General features: G+C 49.0%; 1 protein-coding gene across 12 annotated transcripts in view; it reads left to right on the top strand.

Moving 5' to 3' along the window:
* The window catches only part of DAB2IP (DAB2 interacting protein), a 169,238-nt gene that overhangs the window by 106,515 nt on the left and 35,509 nt on the right, over positions 1-27,214 (top strand). For 7 of the 12 annotated variants that reach the window (XR_003988251.1, XM_030461028.1, XM_030461027.1 and 4 more), the window contains one exon: positions 22,508-22,661. Coding sequence is in view for 11 of the 12 variants with exons in the window: in XM_030461028.1 (XP_030316888.1) it covers positions 22,508-22,661 (154 nt within the window). In the remaining variant the exon portion in view is untranslated. Of the gene's footprint in view, positions 1-14,406; positions 14,963-14,989; positions 16,083-16,641; positions 16,732-22,507; positions 22,662-27,214 lie in introns of those variants that run through there. The other 5 variants (XM_030461030.1, XM_030461035.1, XM_030461031.1 and 2 more) reach the window with 5 other exon arrangements.

Genomic DNA, 27,214 nt, shown 5'->3' with positions numbered 1-27,214 from the left:
GCTTAGGAGGATTGGAAGCAGAGGAGAAAAAGGTTCTTTCTGTAGAGGTGAACAGTCACTACTCCTTCCTACAGCAGCAGAGGCCTGACACTGGTTAAGTAGCTGTGAGATGATTCATAAAAAACTAATTTATAATTTGCCAGAATATAATCCTATTTGATCAGTGTTATTCAGTTCCTCTTTCTTTTAAAATTCAGTGCACTTAACTGTTCTACGAGGGTTTATGAATGTTTAAAAATTGCTTTGTGGTCCCTAAAGTAATTTGACAAGTCTGACAGCTATTGATTAAAAACCTGAAATTATTCAGACTGTAGGATGACTTGGGGGATTAGATAGAAAGTTTTTTCAAATGTGAAAGGAAATAAGATGTTGGAAAGTAAATATGTTCTTGAATATTTTTGAAAAATCCATTACAACTGTGAAATTAAATTGAAATGAGATACTTCGTGTGGAGCTGAGGAAACGAGATGCTGGCTTTACTGTTTAGGCATAGGGTAGAACTCCCTGTCCCAGCTCCAACAAGTGTTTCCCTGGAAGATGCTGGTAGTGGGGCTCTGGCAGGGATCCCACCCCAGGGCTCTGGGAGGAGCCACCTCCAGCTGCTCTGCATCCTGGGGTTAGGTGGTGGTGGGCAGACAGCTGTGGGGCTGACAGGAATGTGGCTCCTTCTGCCCTCTACGTGTGTTCTGTGTACTCTGTGGGACAGACAGGAGGGAACTGAGCCCCAGGCTATAAGAGACCACATCCTCTTGGGTTGTCCTCACTGGTGCTCCTCAGGAAGGGCTGCTGTGGTAGCTGGGAGCAGCTGTTATGCTGGGTACCTCTGCCTCAACTTGTCCTTCTTCACCAGAACTTCCAGGAAGGATATTCAAGAACTGGCTGTACATCTCCATACACACCAAAGAGACTTTCCTAGGAAATCATTATCCAGCCAGGCCATTTTCTATAGAACCAGGAGGGACTTTGTTCAGCAGATCCAGACCTGTTCTGGTACTGATGGCTATGGTTTAGAATATCCTTCATAAACATATTTTCTCCACCTTAACATCACTGGGGTTTTCTCCCCCGTTTTCCTTCTTGCTGGAAAGCTCAGTAGGCTACCCCACAGGCTTTGCTCATCCCCAGAAATTCTGTTTCACTTGGATTGGTGTAAATCACTTGTTCAGAAGCCTTAGTGAGGGGACATGGGGCTGGTACCTGGTGTCACCAGGGCATGTCATTAAACCCTTGTGCTAGGTATGGCCCTCAGTTATATTTCAGTGACAGTATTAGGCTTTAAAAAGATGAGTGGAAAGACAGGAGACCTTCAGATTTAGTTACTGCCAGAAATGACTAGGCACCACATAGCTGTCATTCTGCAGGGATTATCCATAAACCCTGTACTTCCAAAGTGAAGGACAGTAATAAAGCTGACCCCAGGCATACTTTGAACTTAGCTACCTCTGCTTAATTAAGTTTTTCCTTCCTTGAGCCTGCTTTAGTACTTATGCTCAGAATGAAGGATTTAAGTTAAGAAACTGTTGAGAAGTTGAAGTGCAGCTCTCATCCTCTTTCTCATCTCATCTCATCATCTCATCCCCTTCCCCATTGCATGCACCCACGTGTGGGTAGCAGAGGACTGGACGTGGCTACTGAAAAATCAGTCTCACAAGGAATTCCTGTCCTAGAATTCTTGTCATTCCTCCTGCAATTGCACCACTTTCCCTGTGGTTCATTCCTGCCAAGCTTGCAGTGTCTGTGGGACATGACAAACACTTGGCTAACACTGGCCATAGGTCTGAGGGCAGCCTGGAAGGTGTAAGAGTGACTCTGCACTTGTCTGGAAAGCAGGAAGGTTTCTGTGCAGCTGTGTGGTATCTTGCATTTAATGACTGAGCTCTCTGGGAAGTTTAAAACACATCCATGGCAGGGCTGAGGCACAGCATTGCCACCCAGGACCCGGTTCAGAGAACTTTTCCTTTGCTTCAGGCATCAGGGAATAAGGAGGGGACCTCCTGGTTCTGCAGCTCCCAGCGTGCTGGCACAGCAGCCCCAGCACCCCACTGCCTGCCTTGGCTGATAGCTCTAATAATGAGAATACAACTTCATTAATGTGCTGGTTTTTACAGCCTGCTGCTATATGGGCAGGGAAATGTTTAATAAAACATAAAGAAACCTGTGCAGGTACAGGAAAAACACCGGATTGAAAATTTTGGGGGTGTTATTGCCCTGGGTGAGCCAACAGCCCAACAGGGGTCTGGCTCTTCTTGCCCATGCACAGGAGGGGCAGCTGTGCTGTGGCCATGGCATTTTATAGCCCCGTGACAACTTTGTGACTTCTGAGTGACATTTGCAGGGTTATTTCCTCTCAGTAAGGAACACAGCATGAAATCACTCTGCTGAGATGGGGAGGCCCTGGCTTTGAAAAGGCTGTCACGGGATGATTAGTGATAAGAAGTGTGAATATGAGGCAGAAAGGCTTGATTTCCTTTTTTTTTTCCCTCTGCTGCTTTGGTATTTAGTGGCCACAATAGAATAGTTTTGTTTTAGAAGGAGTTTAGCTGACTACGTTTGGGAATATTTTTCTTCCTACCAACCAATTGAATCTGCTCATGTCCTGGAAAGTCATTCAACCACTACTTGCCTAATATGATATCTGCTGTTGGTGTGCTCTGTGCAGCACTGCTGCTGTATCCCTGAAAATGCTCAAGGAATTACAGGGGTGGAGGTTTTACAAGTGCAGTCAGATTTTTAAAAAAACCTTGTCAGAAATGATTCTGCTGATCCCTTGATTAGAATTCTTCAATCCACTTTTTGGAGGAGAAACAATTGTTTGGAGTAATGAGAGAGTATGTTTTGATTGAAGGATGTACAATAATATGCCCTGAATCTGCTCTGCTGCATTGTACCAAATTAACTTATTTCTCTATATTTGTTCCTATGCAAAGCATAAATAATTTAGCATTTTGTCTGTCTCTGTGAATGTGAGAAGGATGCGTGCTGATTCCAGATCAGATGGAGCAGTGATGTTTATTACTCTGATGCTGGGGAATGATTGCTGCATATTTGATATCACCATAAATCAAAATCCTGTGGTTACTTTCTCACTTGTGGGATCAGCATGTGGCTCTTTCCAAACGTGCCTGATCTGCAGGACCCAAAGCTTTTGTGTGCTGAGGGCAGAGGTTTTGCTTGCCCACAGTGTTACAGACACGAGTGGGATTGACCACTGGGCCCTGCCTGGCTGGAGTCTCCCAGCATCTTCCCACAGCCCTCTCATCATTTATCTCACACAAAAACACTCAGAGAATTGCACTGTCTGACAATGCAAATACCAGAAGTAAAACAAACCTCATTAAAATAAAGTGGCTGGATGATAAAGCAAATGTTTCACATACTTTTTTAAAGCGCTACATCTTTTCTTCATTTTACTTACTAATGACTTTTAAAACTGCATGAAAGTATTTTATAATGATTGCCAAAGCAGCTGGAGGTTTCTAGAATCCTTACAACGGGCACTGAACATTTCTGATTTTAGTAGGCTCATTTCAAATTGGGGGGGGAATATCTTGCAGTGGTTGAGTTTCTGTTTTCTGGAGAAAAACTGGACAAGTTTTCTTCTTCCATGCCTATTATTCCTCTTTCTAATTAAAATTTCTTCAAAGTGTGGCCACAAGTATTACAACATTCTGCAGCAATGGGCCTGGGAGTCATGTAGCACAGTGGTAGTTTTGCTGTGCTTTGCTCTATTCTGGGCTGTGCTTCTCTGCAGGATTTTGCTTGGGCGCCTTGCTGAACTCTGGCTTGTCACCCATTTTCTTCTCTAAAATGCACTAGCTTGAAGATAAGTCCTTGTGCATTTTGCCTGAGACACTTGCCAGAATAAGGGATGTGAGGCACTGCTTGGCAGTAGTGAAAAGCAAGGGAGAAAGAGCAAGCTTTGTCCCTGAGCATTTACAAGCCAAGACCGTCCCACTAGGTCACATTCTTCTTCTCTCAGCCTTGGCATGGATTGCCTCTTTTAACAGAGTCCAGTGTTCCCAGTGTTTCCAAACTTGCTTTAGTGTTAGCAGCAAGCTGGGATGGTCTCTGAGAAACAGTTTGTCTGGATCTGATTTAGAGCAAGACAGTGTTGCTGTGTTGGAAGCATGAGTGTCTCCACACAGCTCTCCAGGCTGGGACTGCCAAGGGAAGGATGGAGCTTCCACTGGTCCTTGGAAGGCTGAGGTCTCAGAGAGGGTCTGCATCAGAGTCTCAGGGTGACCAGACATGTGCTTCTCAGGTGACTTTCCCCATTGTCCCCACTTGCTGTGCTTGGATCTCCACCAGGCTCAGCACCTGGAGGCAGCAGCTGGAGCTAAACCCATTGAGGTGCTCCAGGAGCATGCAGCACGACCTTGCTCCTGCCAGACAGGGCGTCAGTCCTCCAGCACCACCTCCTCCTCCTTCAGATTTGCTTCCATTGCACCATGGTACCTGCTAACGTGGGCATGGTGGTACCTGCTAATGTGGGCATGGCTCCAGCAGAGCATCACTGGGGTAAGAGAATTGTGTGGAAGAGGAAAGCCCCCACAGCCAGCCATGAGTGGTAACTCTGCTGAAGGCCCCAGTACTGGGCACTGAGAGACAGATGTTGATCAGAAACGGTTCAAACCTCTTCCTTTGCTGGAATGCAGCCATTTTGTTGTTTAGTGTTCTAAAAGAAGAGTTAATAGCTATTTTTGTTTCTATTCTCATTTCTCACGTACATATAAAGTCTCTGTTGATGTTGAGCTTGACAAGCCAGGCAGCAGTTATGATGCCAAAAATCTCAAAACTGTCATGGAGTGAGACAAAGATAGAGGAAAAAACAACTCAGATAAAAGGGCCATGGAGTTAGAAATGCTGCATGTGGCTCAGTTCCCAAGCCTCAGAGAGACTTATTAATTTAATCCATGGAAGTCTTTGTGGGGCACAACTCAAGTGGCTTTCTGGCTCCATTTGGGATCTTACTGGATTTACGAAGGAGCTGTTTTCACACTCCTACAGGCAAAGGCATTTAAAAGCACTTTTGTGTACAAGCTAATAAAGAATGTAAAGTACAGTGTAAGGGAAGCCTCCTGTCAAAGGTAGGCAAGACTGTACTCAGAAAATTACACATCAACCTGATGCAGGGGTTTTTTATTATCTTCTTCCAAACAATAGCAGTCAGTCCTTTGCTGCATCCTTAGTGCTTTCTGTCTGAGCAGGAGACAACTTGGGTCAGGCACTGTTGGACATTATGGCACAGCCAAGCACTGCAACACACTCTTGGGTTCCTCCCCCAGCTTCCTCCTAGCTCTGTTTGCCTTTTGTCAAGACAATTACATTGGTCGTTATTAAAACAAAACCAGAAGGGGAGTAAAAAGATTCATCTGTCTAAGCAGCTTTTCTATAAAGTGTCATTGATTCAATACTGGCTGGAATGTGTGTGCTTAGGAAAATGTGCTCTGTCTATGGGACTGGACTGCTTACCAGGCTGAGTCCTTTTTTACCCTGGAGAGCTCAGATGTAACCCTGTGCTTGTGACCAGTGCTGGGGAGCCCTGGACACCCCAACTACCACTGCCTGCTGCCCAGGGACTGGGGTACTGCCACACACCACCTCTAACCTCTATAAAAAACCCCAAACTAAACTGACCAAACCCTTAAACTAACAAACCCAGCTTTTTTTATCATTATCATTTATATCAAATCATTATCATATAATTTATAATCATTATTGTCCCATTATTCGTAGCCATAGATGTGTGCATTGCAGGCACTTCAGAGAAGGTGCTTGACAGCTTTTCCCAGGTTGTTTGCCTCCTGGTGCAGCTACTGGTGCCACTGGTTTTGCTGGGAGTGTGCAGGTTGGAGAGCAGAGATCAGTGAACCCATCCCTGGGCATCAGGGGAAGGTTGGTTTGTGTTACCCCTGCATTACCCCCACAAGCATCCAACCAGAGCCTCATCAGCCCTGCATTTCCCAAGTGCCCAAAGAAGGAATGAAAAAGAATTGTGGCGTAGTTTCCTCACTTGGTAATTGTTTCAATGTCTCAGGAGTCTGCTCGAGACTGGCCCTGGCCCAGCCCTTTGGTGCCCAGTGAGCCCAGCAATGTGAGTTCTCATCCTTGTGCTCTATAAATGAGATATCACCAGAGATTATGGGGTGACTGAGTCACAGAAGGTGCTGGGTTACTCAGCAGCAGCCAGGGTTGCTCTGTGTCATTTCCCTGGACAAGCTGAGGAGCTCCCAATGGGAAGGCAGCCCCAAGGCCCAGGCGTGCACCCATCCTGCCAGCCAGGGTCTGGAGAAAGCCAGGCAAAACGTGACCATCTCCAGCCAGACCATTCCCCAGTGCCCCTCTGGATGTGTCTGGGTTTCAGAAGCTGCCAGCAACTGTGTAAAATCAGGGCGCTACAAACAGCTCAGGCAGAGAGGAGGAGGAATGGTAGGGCACTGGGAATAGGAAATGGAACTTTCCACCTCAGAGTTGGAGACCTGATGTGATCAGCTTCTGCTCCTGAGGAGCACTGGAGAAGTGACACTGTATGAAGCCTCCCAAGGATATTGCCTCCTTGTAGCCCCCATGTGGCCTCTGCCACCTTGGCTGGCAGCCTGGGCAGGGGACACCATTCAGGGGTGATGGCCAGGGAGGTGGCACAGCCCTTGTGACCCCTGAACTGGTTTGGGACCTTCAGCTGAATCACCAACCTTTGGCTGTGCCTGTGTGTCCCCTGGGGGGGTCCTGCTCTGCCTCCAGCTCTCTACCAGAAACATCTGGAGGTGGCTGGGGGTCAGTCTTGTCCTGGGAAGGAGAGAGAGTACAACCTAGGGTCACACACCACGTGTTTTAGGTTTTTTTGATGACTGCCATGGCTCAGAGCCCCTGTTTGGGTTGGCTTGTGGGAAGCAGTTGGGACTGGCTGGGCCAGGCTGGACTTTGCCTTTTCACAGCATTGACAGGGTTGTCATTCATTTGGGAACGGAGTTATTGCTTTCAGTTTTGATCCACTGAACTGGTATATAAAGGCATCCAGCCTCTCACTTGCCAGGCTGAGAGGGAGAGGAGCTGGCACAGCCCTGGCTTGCTCCTGCCCAGGTGAGTCTCACTCATCTGCATTGGGATGGGAGGTGCCCAGGCCCTCCCTGCTGGGTGCCCACCTGGCCTCACCATGGCCATTCCCCCTCTCTGGTGGTGACCACTGCATCCCAGGGGTCAGCACAGACTCCAGTGCCTGGTGGGAACCTGATTTCTGTTGGCTTCTGTCCCCTTCGCCACCCCGGGGATGCTGCAGGATCCACCTTCTTCTTGGGCAGCTCTGGGTTTCTTATTGCTTGGTTTTCTCTCAAGCCCTCAGCCTGTGTTCCAGTCTGATTGAGTCTTGGGTAGGAAAGGAGGTGCAGGGAATAGGGAGAGAGGGCTGGGAGCGGGGCAGAGGGAGGGGATGTTGGGAAGGAATCTGCAGAGCTGGACTCCCAGAGTTCAGCCTGGTGCTTCAGACCATCCCTGCTAAGGCTTAACTCTACCCTGGCATTGTTCAGTCCGTAGTTGTCAGCCCTGGAGAAGCTCCCTTGGATCTGCTGGATGTGTGTCATGTCCCATGGGCAGTGCTGGCACACACACCAGGATGGATGCTGGAACATCATCAGCAACCTCTGCTGTGGGCAGCTCAGGTCCCCAGCCCCCAGGCCCTGCAGGGCCAGGTGAGCTCATCTTTATAGTCACTTACAAAGCCTACAAATCTGCCAGCTGCCTCCCCAAGTGGAGCAGGTCCTGATTTATTGATTTACAGCTGTGTTAGCCAGAGTAAATCACCCTGCTAGCAGGCAGCTGATGGAGTCCAGCACCTGAGCAGGTGGAGCCTCCCCCTGTGCCAAAGATCTGACCCCAGCTATGGGGGGGAGGGAATCTGTGGCCTCTCATACTCTGCCCCTTCTCTTTGCTTCATCTCTTTTCTCATCAGAGAAGGCACAGGGCCCTTCCCAGAGCTACCATACACCCACAGACAGACACCCCTCCAAAGAGAGCTCTAGTTTTAGCTGTGATGGTGTAAATCCAGGGCAGCCTCATCAGCTGAGGAGCAGATTGCAATTTTGTTAATGAGAACATGTGCTGCCTCCGTGTCTTCCCGGGGATTTGATCTGAGCTTAGCATCTGTCTGGATGAGAAAAACTGGTTTAGTGGCACTGGCAGAGAGGCAGTTCAGAGGACAGGGAGCAGGGCAGAGAGGGTTGCTGGCTCTTCCCTCTTGAAGGATGGGTTTATATTCCAGCAGAGAAAGAAAAAATATTTGTGGAAATCAGGGTTTTAAGAAATTAAATCCAAGAATCAACTCTAAACCCTAACTTTCCAGATCAAAACATTCTGAATTTTCTCAGAAGAAAGCAAAATAAGAATTTTTGTCTTCTGCTAGGCAGATATAACCCATTCAGAGCTGTGAAACCACAAAGCAAAGCCAGTGACAGGGAGTGGAAAAGGCAGGAGTCAGGGCTGTGGGTAAGGAGTAGAATCCAGGTTAGATCTGCAGAAAAAGATGTGTCCATGCAACTATGTTCATTTTAACTCAATCTAGTTACATCAACTCAGGCTCTTACTGGAGTGCATCTCAATGTTTTTAACTCTTCTCTCTCAGTATAGGTGATGGCTTAAGATGTAGGTTTACCCACTGAGAATGGAGTAAAATTGCAGATGAGACAGGCACACTGCAGCCTCAAAGGAGTTTTTGTGGCCAGGCCAGGTTGCAGGGAGCTGTGTGGTGACCCCCCATACTGACTGCAGGGGAAAATCCTCCCAGATTCTGTCCTTGAAAAAATCCCACCCAACACAACTATCGATGTAAAATACAGCCATTTTTGCAATGAAGATGAGCTGAAGTTTAATTTGGTTAAGATCTGAGGCCAGTTAATCCTGTTCAGGCAAGGATCAAACCAGTGCATCTGTGTCAGTGCTTTGCATCTGTCTAACTAGATTGATTTAAAATAACTTGGTTACAAAAGGAAATTGTTTCTGGGTACAGGCACAAGGTACTGCCCTTCAGCCAGGCAGGAGCCCCACAACCCTGAACAGTTTGGCAGCAGCACTGGCAGGGCTGGGAGGGAGCAAAGGGGGGAGGCTGGGGGTCTGCAGCTCCCGGAGCAGGAAGAGAGAAGCTTTCAGCAGAGAAGCTGAAATGCTGCTCATCATCTGCTTTTAATCATAGAATCATAGAATTGGCTGGGTTGGAAGGGAACTCACTGATCATCAAGTCCAACCCTTGAACCACCGTTGCGGTTCCCAGCCCATGGCACTGAGTGCCACATCCAGTCTCTTTTTAAATATCTCCAGACACGGAGAATCCACTACTTCCCTGGGCAGCCCATTCCAATGCCTGATCACCCTCTCCATAAAGAAATTCTTTCTAATATCCAACCTAAACCTCCCCTGGCACAACTTGAGACCCTGCCCTCTTGTCTTGTTGAAAGTCGTTTGGGAAAAGAGCCCAACCCCCCCCTGGCTCCAACCTCCTTTCAGGGAGTTGTAGAGAGTGATGAGGTCTCCCCTGAGCCTCCTCTTCTCCAGCCTGAACACCCCCAGCTCCCTCAGCCTCTCCTCATAGGGTCTGTGCTCGAAAATTATGTCATTAATTATGTCATTCAGCCAGGTTGAGAAACTTGGTACTTCTGAGGTCTGATTTAAATTTGCAAAGCTTGTTACCACTGTGGTCCAGTTTGTCCTGCAGGTATCAGAAGGCACACTCTGGATAAACACATATCCATAAACACATTCCAGGTCAAACACCGTAGCTTTGATAAGAGCCTTTCCCTCCCTTCCGCAGAGGGTGCCACCCTGGCTATGTTTGGAAAGCACAACCCATGCCTCTCAAGTCAAATAGGCTGTGTTTTAATCTTCAGGAAGCCACATCCTACCCTCAGTCCTTAACAGCCCCCAGCAGCTCTCCCAGAGTCCCTGGTGAGACAGACTGTGTCCACAGTGGGGAAACTGAGGCACAAAGCAGCAGAGTCACTGCACCAGTCCTGTGTAAAAAAAACAAAGCCTTTTTTTTCAGGCTGTACTTACTCTGGGTATCACTATGACACTTTATTGTCCCTTGCTATACAGAGATTTATATTAAATAGTTTCTATTACACTGAAGTAATTTTCAGAGATTAATTTTGGGGGGTATTAGCATTCATTCCAAGTGCATGTGCCTTCCTCCTCCCTCCAGCCATCTCTGTCCAGGGAGAGCTGCATTGTCTGAGTTGGAGGAAAGCTCACCTGCCCAAATTTATTGAAAAATATTAATTTTACATTTAATATGGGGCTGTCGTTTATGAACCCCATCCAATCTGTTCTTCCCTCCTGAATTCCACTCTGACCTTTTCCATATCTTAAATCCTCTGGGCTGTTCTCTGTGTTCATTAGTTAAACTTTCAGGAGGGAGCAGCAGGTGTGGGTTGTGGATAAGGACTGCATGAAAACTTGGCTCTCTGCTTATCCTTGTACCCTGAGCAGGCTGCCACTGTAATCTAATTTTGGGCAGTGCCAGGATTTGGACTTTTTTAAAGAGTTTTTCACAGTTTGTAAGTTTTAATAATAATGACTTTTACATGAGCTCTGGAAGTAGCTGCCCCTGGTGTTGCATGAACTATGCAGTGATGAGGCTTGCACTTGAAAAATTGAGCTGGAGAGCTGATGCAGTGCATGCCAGTATTGCAAAGTTTAATTTCTGGTCAGGGAGCCTGGAATGGTCAGAGCCAGCCTGGCTGGGGGGGTTGGGGTCTCAGTGGGGTTGCTGGGGCTGACCCAGGTTGGGTGCAGAGCTGGCCCACAGGGTTCTCAGGGAGCAAGTGATGGGGACATCCCTGGAGATGGGGCTTTGGTGTGAGTCAGGAAAAAGATACGGAGAGAGCAGGAAAAAGCAATGAGGTGATCTTTAAAAATACTTCTTCTCTTCTTGCTTGTCTGTTGGGGGGGTAAGTGGGGGCTGTAGGATCTGATAGCTTTCCAGTGCCGATGGCTTTTCCGGAGGTCCTGTTCTCTCAGGAATGACTGCACAGGTTCTGCAGCCAGACACACCTTGTGACCTGGGGATTTGGGGATGGGTTTAATATGGACGTGGCTGGCTGTGGAAGTGCTGTGGTTCCTGTGTCAGTACTGCTGCTCCCTGATGGTAGAGTGTTATGGAGAGCACCCCAGGGTGGAGAGCCCCAGGTTGCCAGGAGGAGGGGACCTGTAGCCACCTCCAGGCACGGTGCCTGTGGGCTGGGAGCATGCACCCACTGCAGCACTGGGGCTGCCTTCAGTGTTCCTTAGTGCTTTCTGATTTCCCTTTACCTTGTCAGCATATGCTCAGATGTTATGTGCAAAAATATTCCATGTCTTCCAAGGGCTTCTGTCTCCCAGAACATGCCAGAGGCAGAGGAGAGCAGGGGATGGTGTGTGAGTTCCCTGGGATGGATTGCCTACAGCTACAGTGCTGAAAGGCATAGAAAAATCACCAGCTTCATCAGTGTGAATCTCTCATTCCATCTGAAAAGAAGGTTCCCATGAGAAGGATGTGCTTTATATCCCTAAAAGCCACTAAAATCTATCTGGATAAAAGGCAGATAGCAGTTGGAAAAAATTAGCTTTATATCCTGGTTCTATCTCTGGATTAAATGCAAACAGCCAAAACAAACTTTAAAATACTTTGAGCTTTTCTTTTTTCTCTCTCTTTTTTTTTTTTTTTTTTCTTCTTTTTCTCCAAGCAAGAGTTCATCAGCAGCAAAAGAACATATTCCTAACTTTATTCTGATTATAAATTTCTCCTGTTGGTTTTTAAGAGCATCATTTTGTTTAATAACATGATTCAGTCTCTGAAGTCAGATACTGCCTATTACACTGAGGCTATTCTGTATGTCAGTATTGTTAGACAGAAGGACAAATCAAAATAAAATGTAGTTTAGATGCTCAAACATGCATTTGTGTTTGTCAGGCTCAAAGTCATAAGCCATTGGTACCCCTGCGTAGTTTGGATTTGAAATTCAAACCTTGACTCCTGCAAATGCTTCTTGGCTCAAATTGCTGCTGAATGTTAAGTGGTGTCTCTGAAGCGGGACTAATAGTGCAAAATGATATTGAGTGTTTGCAGGAATGGGACCTCACAAAAAGGTTTATAAAAATCTGCTGCTAATAGCAATGTTACGTTTTAAATAAAACCTCCAGGAAAGATGAGTGGCATCTCAGTAAAGACAGGTTTCCTGCAGGTGGGATTACATTCCTAGAGGGAAGTCTAATGCTTGCTCAGGAGAGCAGAAAAGTGAAGCTAATTACAAGCAGAAAGAGAAATTGGCTGATGCAGATCCACTGTCTAGCTGCTATGAAATAGGGAGTAAAAGGCAGCATTAGTCAGAGGTTAAATATTCCTTCAGTGTAAATACCATTTGATACGGTGCCTGAGTTTTCAGAAGTGGTGGGTGTCAATTCTGCAACCTTGCTGCAGCTCAGCTTTTGGGAACATAAATAAAGCAGGTGAAGAAACCTTTTACTAATCTCTTAATTTAATCTGGCCATTGTTCCTCTAGTCTGCAAGGCCTGGGTAATTTCTGTGCCCTTCAGGTTCAGATTACCTTTTTTGCTGAAAGGGAACTGAAGGACAAAATAAACAAACTCCAGCACAGTCAAGGTTACGGCTGTTCAGCTGCCGCTGAGCTACAGCCTGAATATGCAGTTTGCTGGAGGAACATTGGGAGTCCTGAGAGGTGATTTAATGGTATCTGCAGTGAAATCTGGACCATCAGTGCCATAGGTTGCAGTACATTGTTGAAGAGTTTCTTTGGAAGAGCCCCAGAGCAAAGGCTATGCCCAACCCTGTGCTTAAGCAGCAGCCAGTTGTGAAGGGACACATCTTTTAACTTAATTATGCTGAGGTGTGGAATTCTTTAAACACAATTGTTTGAAAATAAGTGCTTTTTAGGACAGTGATGACAGGTGTTTTGATTTTAACTGTGAATTTGGGTAAATCTGTGTAATCACAGGACCTTCCGCTTCAAAGTTATTGGGGGATTTGTTTTTTTCCCTTTGCCAGACGGTGTGGCCATAGAGCACTGGCTTCATACTCAATAAGAAGTGTGAGATACCTAGGTTTAGTAGCTCCAAAAGGTAAATACAGTAGGAGTTGGGAAAGGTCACTGCCCAGAGGGCTGGAGGCAAAGCCCTGTCTGACCATCCTCCCCTGTTCAGACAAGGAAACTGAGTAAGCCAGACCTGGCTGGGACCATGGGAGAAAAAGTGATCCAAGAAAACAGGAATATGAATAATAATAGAATATGAAATGGAAAACTTGCTATTTCAGTGGGTTATTGGAGTTATGTTACCTGCACCTCTGAAGCTCAGTGGGTTTCCCTTCACAAATGCTATTTCTTAGGGAACTGTGTGGATGACTGCTGGGATCCTGTAAGTGCAGACGTGAGGAAGGGGAAGAGGGCACAAATGGTGCCCCAGGGAGGTTCCTGGCATTGGCAATGACAATAATAGCTCTGACCATGTTGTACACTTGGATCTCACCCTCTGAACAGAGCCACCTGTGGGGAGAACAACACTCTGCACGGAAACACTACCTTGTGCAGCTGAGGAATGAGGTACAAGCTTGCTTTAGGAAGCTGTGTTAAAGCCTGGCTTGGAGTAAAATTAGCTGAGACTTTGAAGTACAGACTTCTTGGTGTTGGTAGTAATAGTTACTGAAGCAGTATTTAAACACTGAGTCAGTGAAGTGTGTTTTTTGCACTGCCTGGTACTCCCTGGGGAGGGGGAAAGAGTCCCCCTGGGCCTGGTCTGCAGTTCGAGCTTTTGGAGCTCCTGAGCAACACAAGGATTTTCAGTCCAGAAGCCATGGGAAGGTGTGGGGGTTGGTGAATGACCTGTGTGTTACAGACCTGTAGCCCCAAGAAATCTGTGTGTTTTAGACACCACCCCAAGTCCAGCGTGATGGATGGACAGGGACCTGGCAGCAGGTTACCTTCAGGAAACACATTTGTCACTCATGGAAGTGAGAAGATGAAGAATGAATGTGCAGCAGGACAGTACCACAGAGCACCTGGGGCTCCAGGTTCACATGTTGCTTCATCTCCCAATGCCTGGCTTGTGTGCCAGCCCTGCACAGACTGGCAACCTGGAATTACAGGTTTGGGACAGGGGGAATTCAACTGGGTGGTTCCCAGCAAACAGAACTCTTTTGCTGGGGTTTGCTGGTCGTCTTCCTTGTCATCTGGTAGCGGCAGTGGAGCTGTGCTGGGTCCTTACGTCAGCTGGAGCTGCTGCAGTTCCCAGCACATCTGGCTTCCTGCTGGAACGCCGGCCAAAAGCACATGCTTGTTGGGTTTGGTACTTCCTTCCAGATTGTCCTAATAATGTGTCTGAACGTGCAACGGAAAATATTCCAGTTCTGGGCTGCGGAGAGAACCTGGATTCTCTCTTCTCCTGCTGCTTTCAGTCTGCTCCGGTCCCCACCCGCTGCAAGTGCAAAGGCTTGTTCCAAAGTTCAGGTTCTGCATTTTCCTGCCTTGCCAGAAAGATAAAAGGGTTGGTAAAACTGTAACCTGACCTTAGCATTTCGCCGCAGCGAGGGAGATAAGGTGCTAAAGGAAATACGGAGAGCAGAGCACTGATGGCTGTGGGAAAAAGGACCCCACAAGGCAGGAGCTGCCCGGTGAGGACCCAAGTGCTCGGGAGCTGCTGGTGAGCCTGGTTCCCAGCTGGGAATGGCTGTGGATTTCTGACCGGGATTGCAGTCTGGCACGCGCCGTATTTTTGCTCTGCTGCACAAAGGACCCCTGTGCTGCTGCTGCTGCAGATCTGAGGAGGCAAAGATTGACTGAAGCTCCCTGTTATTATTTTTGGCTATTCCAGCAATGTATCAAAAACCTGACTCTGGGTTGATGCTGGTGCCCTACTTTATAGAAGCCCTGAAAAGCAGATCAAGGACAGCGAGCTTGTCTCTCTGCGTGGCATCTGCCAACAAAGGGTGAGAAAACTTCCATCCTCTGGTGGGGGGAGGCAAAAAATGCTAAATCCAGAGCTCTGTTTGCAGACTTCAAGGGGAGGGGGTGTTCATGTGCTCTGCTAAAGAGGCAAGGTAGGAAATGCACTGACTGGGGCATTCTGCACAGGCTGCTTGTCCCAGAATAGCTGGGGAGCTGATGCTGTCATTCCTGAGGAACAGCGGGGACTGTATTTTCCTTCTGGAAGGAAGAGGAGAACCTTACTGGCCTTAGGGGACTGATGATGCGCCTTACTATTGAAACCCAGCAATGATTCTGTCAATGCTGCACATTTTTCTGTCTCCTTTGGAGATGAGAGAGGGTTATGCCTACCTCTCTGGCTGAGGAAGAGAGTTAGTGTTAGAGCTGGGCTGGTTTGTCAGCACTGTGAATGGTGGTGCTGGCTGGAGGGATGGTCCATCCAGGAAACTGGCTTGCAAGTCAACTGGAGGGCAAGATTCATGCCTGCTACTTCAGAGACCTTGCTTCCTTCCCCTTGCACCCTGAGTATTTTGTTTAATCAGGGATATTTACCTTTGCTTTTGCCCTCCACTGCTGACCAGCTGTTGCAGCCCAGGTGCCTGCCTCCTCCCTTATCCAGAGCAACCTTGCATGAGCTGGAGGATTTATGATTTGCTGCAGACATGGACGGTAGCCTTTGTAAAGTGGAAAAGGAAGCAGCCATAAATAACAGAGAGAGGACAGTGCCATGTGGTGGTTTTTCATTTACTAGATAGTCCTACTTTGTTCTTGATGAGTAATGGAGGCATTTGAATACGCCGCGATGACAGCAGCAGTCTGGCTCTGGGAAGGTGTCTTCGTGGGCCGGGTGAGGATGGTGGCGGTCAGGACACTCGGACCGTGCTGTGTACCTTCCCCTCTGATCTCCACTCTTTCGCCTCCTTCTCTCGCGCTCTTTTGCCGCTCTGGGCATTCTGCTTTGTGAGGCTGCATTGCAACAAGCCCAAGCCTCGCCGGGTGCCGGCCGGTGCTCGGTCCTGATGCGGGATCGCTCCGTGCGTGCGGGGCGCGGATCATGGCCCGGGCAGGTGCGGCTGGCTGCTGCTGCAGACGCTCCTTGCTGTGGATTGCGCTGTTGCAAAGGTCAGTGACTCGGCTTTCCAAAATGGGAAAGGAATGTGCGTGTACACCCCAGGGCAAGGACAGCCGGGCCGGGCGGGCTGCTGCCTCCCTCTGCCCGCCCCGGTGGTGTCAGCCTCCGGTACATCCTCCCAGCCCCGCAGGAGGGAACCGGCCGGGGAAGAAGTGCCCTAGTGCAGGTTTTGCCAAATAAATAAATAAATAAATAAAGGCTGATGGAGGATTGGATTTTGCTGGGGTTTAGCACAACAAAATGAAAGCGGCCAACGGACCCGGGACGGGCGGGCTCCGACGAGGGGGTGAGCGGCCGGGCTGGGGGCGGGCGGGGCGAGCGGAGGGCAGCGGCAGCAGCGGCAGCGCAGGGCGGAGCCCCGGCGGCTGCCGAGGGGAGCGGTGCCCGCCCGGAGCTCAGCCCGGGCCGCTGCCGGGGCTGCGATCGCGGAGCGGGAGCGGCGGGCCCGGGGCGCTCTGCCCAGCTACAGCTCAGCCAATCCGGCGGCCCCGGCGGCGGCGGCCTCGGCGGGGCGGAGCGGAGCGGCGGGGCCGGGGGGCGGCGGGGGGCGGCCCGCCCGTGGCCGGCGGGAGCGCGGCATGGCCGGGCCTGAGCGGAGCGGAGGAGAAGCGGCAGAGGGGCAAGAGCCGGGCCCTGCGGGTGAGCGCGGGTGTGCGGGTGGTGCCTTTTTGGGGGGCTGGAGAAGGTCCGTGCCTCGCAGACCCGGGCACGGCCGGGGGGTTCCTGCCCCGCCGAAGCAAACTCCGCTCCCGGGTTGCAGCGTTCGCCCGCGGCTGCGGCCGCCGCCCGGGGACGGCCCCGCTCAGTGCCCGGCGGCCAAGCGGAGCTGCTTCGGCGGGGCCGGCTGCGGGAGAGGCCGCTTGTCACCGCCGGGACGAGGACAGGAATGGGGCGGTGGGGCCGGGGATGGGCGGCGGGGCCCGGAGGCTCCCGGCACCGGCATGGACGGGCAGCGGGGGTCGGCCCGGAGCGGGCCCGGGAGGGCGGGAGGGCACTGCGGGTGTTGGGCACATCTGGCTGGGGGATCCCAGCCTGCGGCTCGTTCTCAGCCCAGCCCTCGGCTCGGGTTGTTTATTTTTAGCAGCGTTTCGTCCATTATTCTGTGTGTAATGAATTTGTTTTCATCATTATTTATGAAAACACCGCCGCTGCCCCAGGCAGCCGCCCGTGGCCGAGCTCCGGATCCAGGGCCAGAGTGTGGGAGCAGGGGTTTGCGACTTGGGTTTCCTGGAGGAGAGATCCTGGCGTGCTTTTCCTTTCTTGTCCAGATTTCACCTCCAGCTAGACATTAGACAGAATTTCAGTGATGAAAATCAAAACCTTTATCCCCACCCCCCTCCCACTGTGGAAACCTTTCAGTCTCAGCCACAGCCACAGCATCCCCTGTTTTGGTGGTTTCTGCCATGGGCAATGACCGGGACCAGGGGGCTTGGTCTCAGCTCCTGCAGCAGCTGCTCATCCCGGGTTTGTCTGTGCCTCCAGTGTTTTTCTGGGGCTCTACAATCCCCACTCAGTCCAGAGACTGCTGCTGTGGGAATGGCTGGTTCTCAGGGGTGTGCTATGGTTTCAACTGGCATTGGAGTGGTGGGTCTCTGGTGACTGCAGTTTGCATCAGATGTCTACAGATACGGCGCCGTTTACGCTGGTTTAGGCTGACGTGATAAGGAAAGGTAATTTTTTTAATAGAAGGTGTCAGTTTCTATTAAAAGTGAGATGGTGGTGCCATTGTGCTTGGGAAAGAGGGAGAAATCATTTCTGTACCGTCTTAAATTTTTGATTATTGAAACTTAGATACGTATCTGAGCACTTTTTGCTTTTGATGCATTTTGCTTGCTTTTGCAGTTTCTCTCCTCTTACCTGTTACAAATGCAGTGTCCTTGCTGGTTATACTGTGCTGGACTTTCAGGTTGTCACTGACAACATTTTCAGTGGCATTTTGTTAAATAGCTATCCGTGCTCAGGAGAATGGCACAGGTTAAAATCATTCTTCAGGTCTGCTCTAGCAAAAACAACATTTAGAGTCTGGTATGAGCTGACAGAGTCCTTTTGAATGTAATTAATTCTGCTGCCGGTTAAAACTGAGGACAGCCTGAAAACAAGGGCAGGCATTAATAAGTTTAATTACAGGTCCTTTGTGTTGCTTGGTGAAGGTGTTGCGTTAGGGAGGGTAACATGTGACACCAGGTTCCCATCCTGAGTGTGCTGAGTGGTGTTTCCCAGTGTGCTGCTGCCCAGAGAGCCCCAAAGGCTGCAGAGCATCCACCTCCCCTTTGGCCCAGCACGGCACTGCCAGGGCAGAGATCAGCAGCTGGCATGGAGAAGGTTGAGGTTAGCAGATCATGGAAAAGGATGTGCTGCATGCTGAGACTTCATCCATGTGTCCTGTCCTACAGGAAAAAAAACCCAACATTGTCATCTTCTGGAAGTGTCCAAGGGCTCTTGTGCTGTTCTTGGTTGTTCCCGTAACATCACTTTCATATGTATTTATTAAATTGATACAGCATGAGACATGGGGGGGGAGGAATGTATGAATCTTTCTTTAATAATCAGAGACTGACTGGCCTCTCTGTAGGACTCCCCAGGTCAGTGCCAGTAGCAGTAATGTTATTTCTCTTAAGCACTAATGTGGTCTTTGCAGAGATTCCACTCCCTCTCCTTCATTTCAACTGAACTTGAGGCAAGTAGAAAGGGATTAAAACAAAGCCCATGGCAAAAAGAACTGAATGTTCTGTAAAGAGGCTTTCCTGCTGTGAGATGTCTCTGGACAGCTGGCCATTCCCACCATATTAAAACAAAAGTGTAGGAACTGAACTTGGATCAGTTCATGTCAGCCAGAACAGGACCTGGAGTACACAGCAAGTTAATACAGCAAGAGATCAGGTGGTTCCACAGGCAGCACTTGGAAAAGTGATGGTAGAGAGATGAATTTGAACAAAGTCTCTCTTGTCACCTTAGAGGTGTGACACACAGTGGGCAAATGATGTTCCAGGTGAGTTTGCCTGTTAGGGTGTCGGATGGCCAAGGGAGAGCACGGGTTTATGGGGACTCTGGTATCTTGGTCTCCACAGTATGCACCTTCTACCCATTTCCCTGCTCCTGTCCTCTGGGCTGTCCTGATGGGAATGTGCCTGGCTCCCTGGTAGGAGATCCTGGCTGGGGGTGTGAGTCTTGGAGAGAAACTGGAGGGAACCAAGATTCTGGGACACACCAGCACAGCCAACACCACTGCCTGATGTCCCATTTCAGGCTGAGTCCAGCCAGAACATTGTGTGCTTAATATTTCTGCATGTCTTCACCAGCAAGTGGATTTGTTGATTTTGTTTGGGTTTTTTTTTTAGCACTTGCCAGCCCTTGCCCAGTAAATTTTCTTTTGAGAATGCCCTCCAGGTCAGTTCTGGCCTGATGCAATACAGACATTCTTGCTCCAAGGGTTTCACTGGACTGTGGCACTCCCATGGTGGGTTTATGTTCTCCTCACCCAAACAGGGATAACACTGGATGGTCCTTGCAGTAAGAAGACTGCTCTCTGAGTCAGGGAAGAAGCTTGTGGCCTTTAGCAGGACCTTCTTTGTGCTGTTGAGGCAAAGGGAAGTCTGTGGGAGCTGCCACAGGGACTTGCAAACATCTTCCAGAAAGTGGGCTCCTGCTGCAAATGTCACATTATTAACCAAAGGACATGAGAAATGCGCCCTCCTTGAGCACACAGTATTAAAATGAAAGGACACATGCTCCTTCCATTTAGATGCTGATGGTGTTTTAGCCCTCCTGGCACTCAGGGGTGTTTGTCACCTCCCTGGACCATGCCAGGCTGCTGTGGGTAAAGTGCCATAGGGTGAGGGGAGGCTCTGGGTGCTGGGGAGGCTCTGGGCAGGCAGCACTCATCCTGCTCTGCCAGAGAGAGCTCTCATCCTTTCTGCTGAGATTGCAGATGAGAGTCTCTAATTAATGGCATCTCTCCACTTAGCTCTTGATACACAGGCACCTGCTTGGCCTTTTAGGGCTGATTTGAGACCTGCAGTGCTCTCTCCTTACAGGGAGCTGAAAAATATCTCTGCTTCTGACCTGGGTTAGATCCGTTCAGCTGTCCAGGGGTGAAAAACATCATGGGAGTGAGTCCTGCTGGGGCACAAACCTGACCAATAACCTCCTGCCTAGGCAAAGCCCTGTTAATTTTAGGATTCCCAGAGGCATATGGCAAAGTATGGAGAAATATAAATACACATTTGCTGAATCTGGTGAGAACATCATCTGTCCTGAGAAACTCTCCCTTGGTGGTTCTTGAGTTGCACATCTGCACTCCCACCCATGGCCTTGCAGCTGCAGTAGTTTTAAACGAAAAATAGCCTTGTTTTGTTTTATTTTTAACAAGAAATCTCAGGCCAGCATGAAGCAGTCCAGCTCAGTGATGCAGATGTGTGTGTTAGAGTGTAACATTCCTGAGTTGTAGAGTTAGATTACTAATTATTTAGGGTTGCCACACAAGATTGCAAGTTTCTGGTTACGTACCTTTTCTAATGTCATCTCTAAAGTATGGAAATAAGATTTACCATAAATGCCTTGATTCTGGGCTTATCTGGGCCTGGTGAGCAGCTGTGTTGTCAGTTCTTGAGCTGCTGTGTATTAGTTCTGCACTCAGTGTCCAGAGGTAACTTGATCTGTCTGCCTGTATCAGAGTTAATTTACAGTAGCATTCAGAGGGAAAGGATACGGACCCTTTTCTGTGGAAATAGTGTAAAATTGCCTCAAAGTACTGGGAAATGACTCAGTTCCTAAAGATCAATTTATTCACCACAGAGATATGGGGTGAGTGGGCAGCTTAGAGACTCACTAATGGGATGGGAAGCCTTTTGCTTCTGATCCTGCACAGGGCTGGTGGTTGTCCCCCAAGAAAAGATTGCAGTGTTGTAGGTTGGGTTTCTGCAGATGCCTTCTCAGGTACCACAACAGCTGGGCCTGGCTGCCAGCCCCAGCAGCTAAAGGGAGGTGTCTGGAGCTGGTGCTGCCAGGGAGCCCTTGGCAGGCAGCGTGTCCCCAGGCTGTCATCCTGCTGGGAGGAGGAGGCTGGCCTGCAGCCTCCTGAGCTGCCCATTTAGCATGCTCTGCTGGAGAACCCAGCTATGGGCTGAGCAGTTATCACCTGGGGGTTCCTGATGGCATGAATCTTAATGGCAAATGTAGAGAAGCACCTGCTTATCTTCCACTGCTGTTTATCTTAGCATCTCCTTTGGCTCTTTTCTAGATTCAGCTGGGTGTGTCATTTGCTGCATTTTGCATGCAATGTTGACATTTCTCTGTGTTTTGGTCTGCTTTACTCTAGAGAATGACAAAACACACACACGGAGCAATCTGAGAGTACAGTGGGAGCATTGTTCAGCTGAGTTTGTGCTGAGAATATCTCGGCCTCCCCTTACTCCTGTCCTTCTGTGCCTTGGAGGAAGGCATCATGCTCTCTCTGTAGACAGAGGGACTCGTGGTCTCCTTGAAAGACCCTAAAGTGCCTGCCAGAGGTTTTAAAGATCAGAGGTGCTGGGGTCAGAGCTGGCTGGCCCAGGAACACTTTGCATGGCACAGGCTGTAGAGAAGGCATCCACTCCCTTTGCTCTTGAGTAGTTTTTTTCTTTCCTGTGCCACTTTATGGTTTTGCTCTATTTTCCCTGGGAGTCCCTAGTGATCTTTCTCTTTCTTTTTCCACCTTGGGCTCTCTGGTTTTACTTTAAGAGTTCCAGCACCATTGATTGTATTGGCTGTCTGGAAAATGCTGTGCTGCTTGCTGGCTGTGGGCTCCCTGCTGCTAAATGCTGCCTGTGGGACTCCAGAGCATTTAGATCGATCGATGGGGCTATCATGGCCTTATTTTCCACACTGGCCCCATCCTGGGGATGTGTGTAACAACTGCAGAGAGCACACGAGCCCTCTGGTTACAGACAGCAGATCCAAGCTATATCCCTGGTATGGGTGGGTTTGGTGGGGAGGAGAGGACCCGCACACACGGGTGGCATCTGCCCTGGTATGCTCAGTGTGCACTGGCAGAACACATTTTGGGGTTTTAGAAGGATGTTTCCGTAGTTCTTCCCCATTTGCCCATAAATTCTGCTGTTGGGAGGGACAGGGTGCTGCGAAACAATATGGAATGGGGTGCTAAAGGGATTGCTGGCACTTGTCAACATTCCTGTGCTAGCAGCTGGTGCCCAGCACCATCAGAGCTCAGACCCAGCTCCTGTACCAAGGAGAGCAGCAGCCTGCATGGGTCAGCCTCCCTTGTCCACTTGTGCTGGGCATTCCTGGGAGGTCTCATGTAGGTGTCATGGACATTTAAGGATGTATTCAGCTGGGCAAGAGACCCACAGCCTACAAACCTCTAATAATGTCATCCTGACTGTATCCAAGCTTGATTCCATGGCTTTTTTCCCTCTAGATCCCATCTAATGCCGAGGCTGAAAGAATCGCGCTCCCACGAGTCTTTGCTCAGTCCTAGTAGTGCTGTCGAGGCTCTGGATCTCAGCATGGAGGAGGAAGTGGTCATCAAGCCAGTCCACAGCAGCATCCTGGGACAAGACTATTGCTTTGAGGTAAGGAGCCTTTCTCTGGCCCTGGGGTCCATTCCTGCCCATGGTGGGGAGCCAAGTGTGGGGCTGCATCTTGGGCATTCACTGTTATAAAATGTTTCTACTCTGAATTGCTGTACAAAGATGCAGCAATTGATGAATGATGCAGAAAAATACTTCCATCTCTCTGAGAAGGATCATACCCACAGAATCAGCAGTGAGCTCTTTGCCTCGTCACCATTGTGGCAGCAGAGCTTGCTGCTGGCTCTGGCACTGAGCTACTTAGGGCTGTGTATTAGCAGGGCAAAAACATGTAGTTTATGTTCATACAGATACCAGGAACTGCTAATCCCTACTCAGTGCTCGCAAAGATATTTTAGGTGGTCACAAAGATATCCTGCTGTTGTCCGTGGGAGTGTTGAGGGCTTGGTCTAAAAAATTGAAGCTTCACTTGTTTGGGTAAATAGAAAAATCTGTGAGTATTTCAAAATTTTTTCAACATCTGCTGTGGCATGTGGTGAGGTCTGCACTAGCAGGAGGTGGTAGGACACGTGCAAAGCAGTCTGGAGTTGGATAATTCAATATACTGTGTCTTGGGGATCATTTGTCCTGCATCATGGACAGCAAAGTATTATTGCTTATGGCAGTGGCTGGATGTAGAACTGGGAAATGTTTTTTTTGCAGTAATCAGGTGGTCAATACTTGTGTTTCTGTGAAGGGAACCTCTTTGTACTTGGAGATGGAAGAGCAGCCCGTGTACCCATGGTTAGGTTGTTCTGGAGAGGGGTGCTGGGACTGCAGGATGGTTTGGAACTGCAGGTCAGGAGCAGAACAGTTTTGTAAATTATATGGCCTCTGTTACATTGCACTCAAGAAAGATAAAATGAAGCTAGATGGAAAATAGATGTGACATCCATAATATAGGAGTTGTTTACCAATTCTGCTCAGCTCATAAGAGCAGAGGAAGAGACATGAACAGTACTTGTAGAAAGTTTGGTGAGAGAGACATTACACTTGTAACAAGAAAGAAAATTTTATTTAAGTGAGTTGGGTAAAGAAGAGTCACACAGGGAAAAAAAGAACATGTTAATTGCTGTTCTGCAAATCCTGCAGGGGAAAGGAAGAATGCCAGAAAACAAAAGGGACATTGATTTGTGACTGATGGTTACTCATCAGCAAGCTCCAGCAGGAAGGGCTGAGGTGAGAGCTAAATGGCCTTGCATGTTAATGCCTTGGTCTTGTGTCTCCAGAGAGCCTCTCTCAGATTCAGGGTGAGGTTGGCTCTGATGTGGGTTTGCAGATCTCCCAGGATCCCGGGTGGGTATTGGGCTCTTCAGCCCAGCAAAGAGAAGTAAAAGTTGTGGTGGTTCCTGTGGCCTGGGACTGGGAATGCTCTGGTTGAAGTCTGCACAAGGCTGAAGGTAAGCTGAAGCTGATGGCCAGGAGCTGTGCCACTCCTGTGTGTGGGAGCACTGAAGAATGAACAGCTCAGCTGATGTCCTGGAAAAGGAACCCTGACTAAGAAATGTCAAATGAGAAGTTACTGCTGGGGTCACGGAGAGGAAGGGGAACCCAGGACATTTTCTGCACAATGGATCCACAACAACATTCTCCTTGTAGTGGGGTTCTGAGGAAAGTGCTTCCACTGCCACTGCCATCCTCCTGGTGTCTGGTAGTTCTCATACGGGGTGTTGGTGCTTGGTTTGTTGGGTTGGCTCAGCGTGCTCTCCAGGGTCCCTCAGCAGCAGCTTTTCCAGAAGTTGATGGTGGTCCAGGCTTTCCAGAAGGGGCAGGGTGAGGAATGGCAGGTCACAGGTCCTCCTCCTCTGAGCTGCAGCAGCAGCCTGGTGGCTCAGGGAACAAGACAGCAGGATTTGACATGGCTGCAGATGGAACCGCGCTGAGGAGGGCAGGTTCAGAGGGAGAACTGGCAGTGCACCCAAACAGAGACAAAAGCAAGAGATGCCAAGGCCATCTGCAGTGGAAAAAACCCAAGTGGCTCGTTTGGAGGGAGCTGGCTGTGTGAAGGTTTCTTTTCTTTGGCTGACTGACCTGCATTAGGATGTGCTGGAGCTGAGTGCTTGGCTCTGCTGGGCCCTGCCAGGGTTGGGGCTCAGCAGTAATGCCACAGCTGCTTCTGACCCTGCCTTTGGCTTCTCCTGCTTATTGAGTTCTATGAAACTTGCTTTTTTTTCCTGACTTGCTGAGTACTTGACAGTTGGTATTTACTTGGTTTCTTCATTGATTTTTTTTTTTTTTAAGTTGCTTGACATCTTCTCTCTCTTTGGGACCTCCCAGGCAGCACAGTCACCCAGTGCCACCACACGTGCTGCAGGGGCTCAATCCACAGCAGGCATCTGAGTCCAGATTCCCAGAGCCTATTCCTGGCTCTGCTGTTCGTGGGGTCCCAGTGCCTTGGGCCAGGCTGGGGAGGTGGGACCTAAGGGCTCTGCATCTGCCTTGGCAGAGCAGGGTTCTGTCCTGCTGCAGAGCTGGTGTCAGGGCTGGCACAGGGCAGTGCTGGGGGATGTGCTGAGGGACAAAGCTGCTGCTGGGCTGTACTTGCTCCGCTGCACCTGGAACAGTGTCCTCTCATCCTGGCCTTGCTGGAGCATGGAGAAGTTTGCTGGAGCTGAATTTCTCTCTGCTCACTAGTCCAGCTGTGCAGGTGCTGGTAGCACTGGTTTGCACGGGGTGTGGTGGCTGTCACCAGCTCCAGCCCTTGCTCAGCCTTGGAAAATCATTGGGACACTGAGTGAAGAAGCTTCTGTAGCTCAGTTACAATCTACTCCTGAGAGATTCCTTAGAGTGCACTCGGGAACCCATTCTGTACCTGAAACATTCCTAAAAAAACCAAGATTTTGGCTGGCTTAAGAGATCACCCACTCGGGGACCATGGATAATGAATATGAACAAGTAACACTTTAGAAATTAATGAGTTTTACTCATTATGTTTATCCTATATATTAATAGTATTCTAGAATATCCAAAATCTTGATGAGACCAGAATACTCTCTTTATCAAGGTAATGAATATCTCACGAAGATCATTATTACCATGTTTAGGTCAGAGCTCAATGCTGATTCCAGCAGATCTGGGGAAAAATTAACATTTTTGGTCACACAGAGCAGATGTGACCTTCAGGCCCCAAGTTCAAGAGGACTTTGTGTCTGACACGTGAGGATTTTCCCATTCTATCTCAACAGTTAAAGTTTTTTTAGGTTTTGAGTGATTATTTAATTGCTTTGGGATTGAATCGTGAGTTTTACCATGATAACCCAGTGATAATATGTTGACTTAAGTGTGATAAGAAAATGGAGCTTCAGAAGAGCATCTGCAACAGCAAACAGGAGGTGAAGCAGGCCAGGTTGGTGGGGCAAACTTTGAAGGAGCTGGAAGTACTCTGAAACATTAATGGATGCTGGAAGGACCATGCTACTGGAGTCTTTTTGGAAAAAGAAGATAACTTGTGCTCAGAAGAATACACAGTTTTACAGGAGAGGATGAAAGGGTATAAGGACAGAGGAAAGTGTCTTCCTGAAGGAATGTTGAGGGTTGGAAGATGTCTTCAATTTGCTGTGTAAAGACAGGAGAGGCCTCTTGTCATTCCATGCTGGTTAGGTGATGTCTGTGTTCAAAGAGAGGAATGTGTTCAACTCCTTGTTGAGGTTCACTAATGACAAATCTCAGCTAGTGCCAGCTCTGCTGTAAGAACAGGTTAGGCTCCTGAGAGATACATGAAATTAAAGGAGATTGTGTCTCCCAGAAGCAGATAACCCAGTAAGCAGTGTGTAAACACAAACCCTGTGAGATGATAAAGTACTCGCCAAGAATGCTGCAGCTTGAGGCTGGTGGAGATGAAGCTCAGTGGGGAGTGATTTAAAGTACTGGCCAGATGTGTTTGGCCTATACAGAGAGGTAAATACAGAATTACTGGATGTCACCAAATTCAGAGAAGGGCAGAACAGCTGATGGAGGATTTCATGGTTACACAGTGCTGGTCCATCAGTTTGCCAGCAGAGCCTGGAGGAGATAGCAGCTTTAGGGATACATGTATGTGAGCAGATGCAGAGAACTATGGACCTTTCAGACCTCTTTCTTTAGGTAGAAAGAAATGTTTGGTTCCTCCCACCCTGGGGCTGCTTGGCAGGGTCTGCTTTGGTGGTCTCTGCAGGGTTGAGTTTCCTTGTTGTCACAGGGATGTGATAAGGGGCATTTGCACCACTGGCAATGTCACTGCTTTGGGTGTGTTTCTTCAAAACCTGGCCATGAAGTCCTGATGGTCAGAGAAAGTCATGCAAATACTGCAGGAGTTACACTGGAAGTGTGAGGGGTGAAAGGAAGGCTCTGCATGGGCCAGCTCCTTGTCCAGGAGCCCCAGCCTGGTTCTCTCCAGCTGGGGAGCAGATGCTGGGAGCACTGGAGTGCCTCTGGCCAGGCTGGGAGCTACAGCACATGTCACTGCCAGCTCTGTGGGCTGTGTACTTGACCCCCAGTTCTTCACAGCATGGTCTTCAGAAGCAAGAGGGCACAAAGGGGGAAGGCATGAAGCCAGCCTTTCCAGAGCTGATGTTCTG

The sequence above is a fragment of the Calypte anna genome, chromosome 17 (assembly GCF_003957555.1).
Source record: "Calypte anna isolate BGI_N300 chromosome 17, bCalAnn1_v1.p, whole genome shotgun sequence".
Classification (NCBI taxonomy): domain Eukaryota; kingdom Metazoa; phylum Chordata; class Aves; order Apodiformes; family Trochilidae; genus Calypte; species Calypte anna.
Note: the sequence above shows the minus strand (reverse complement) of the source record. Positions and strands in the feature narration are given on the sequence as shown.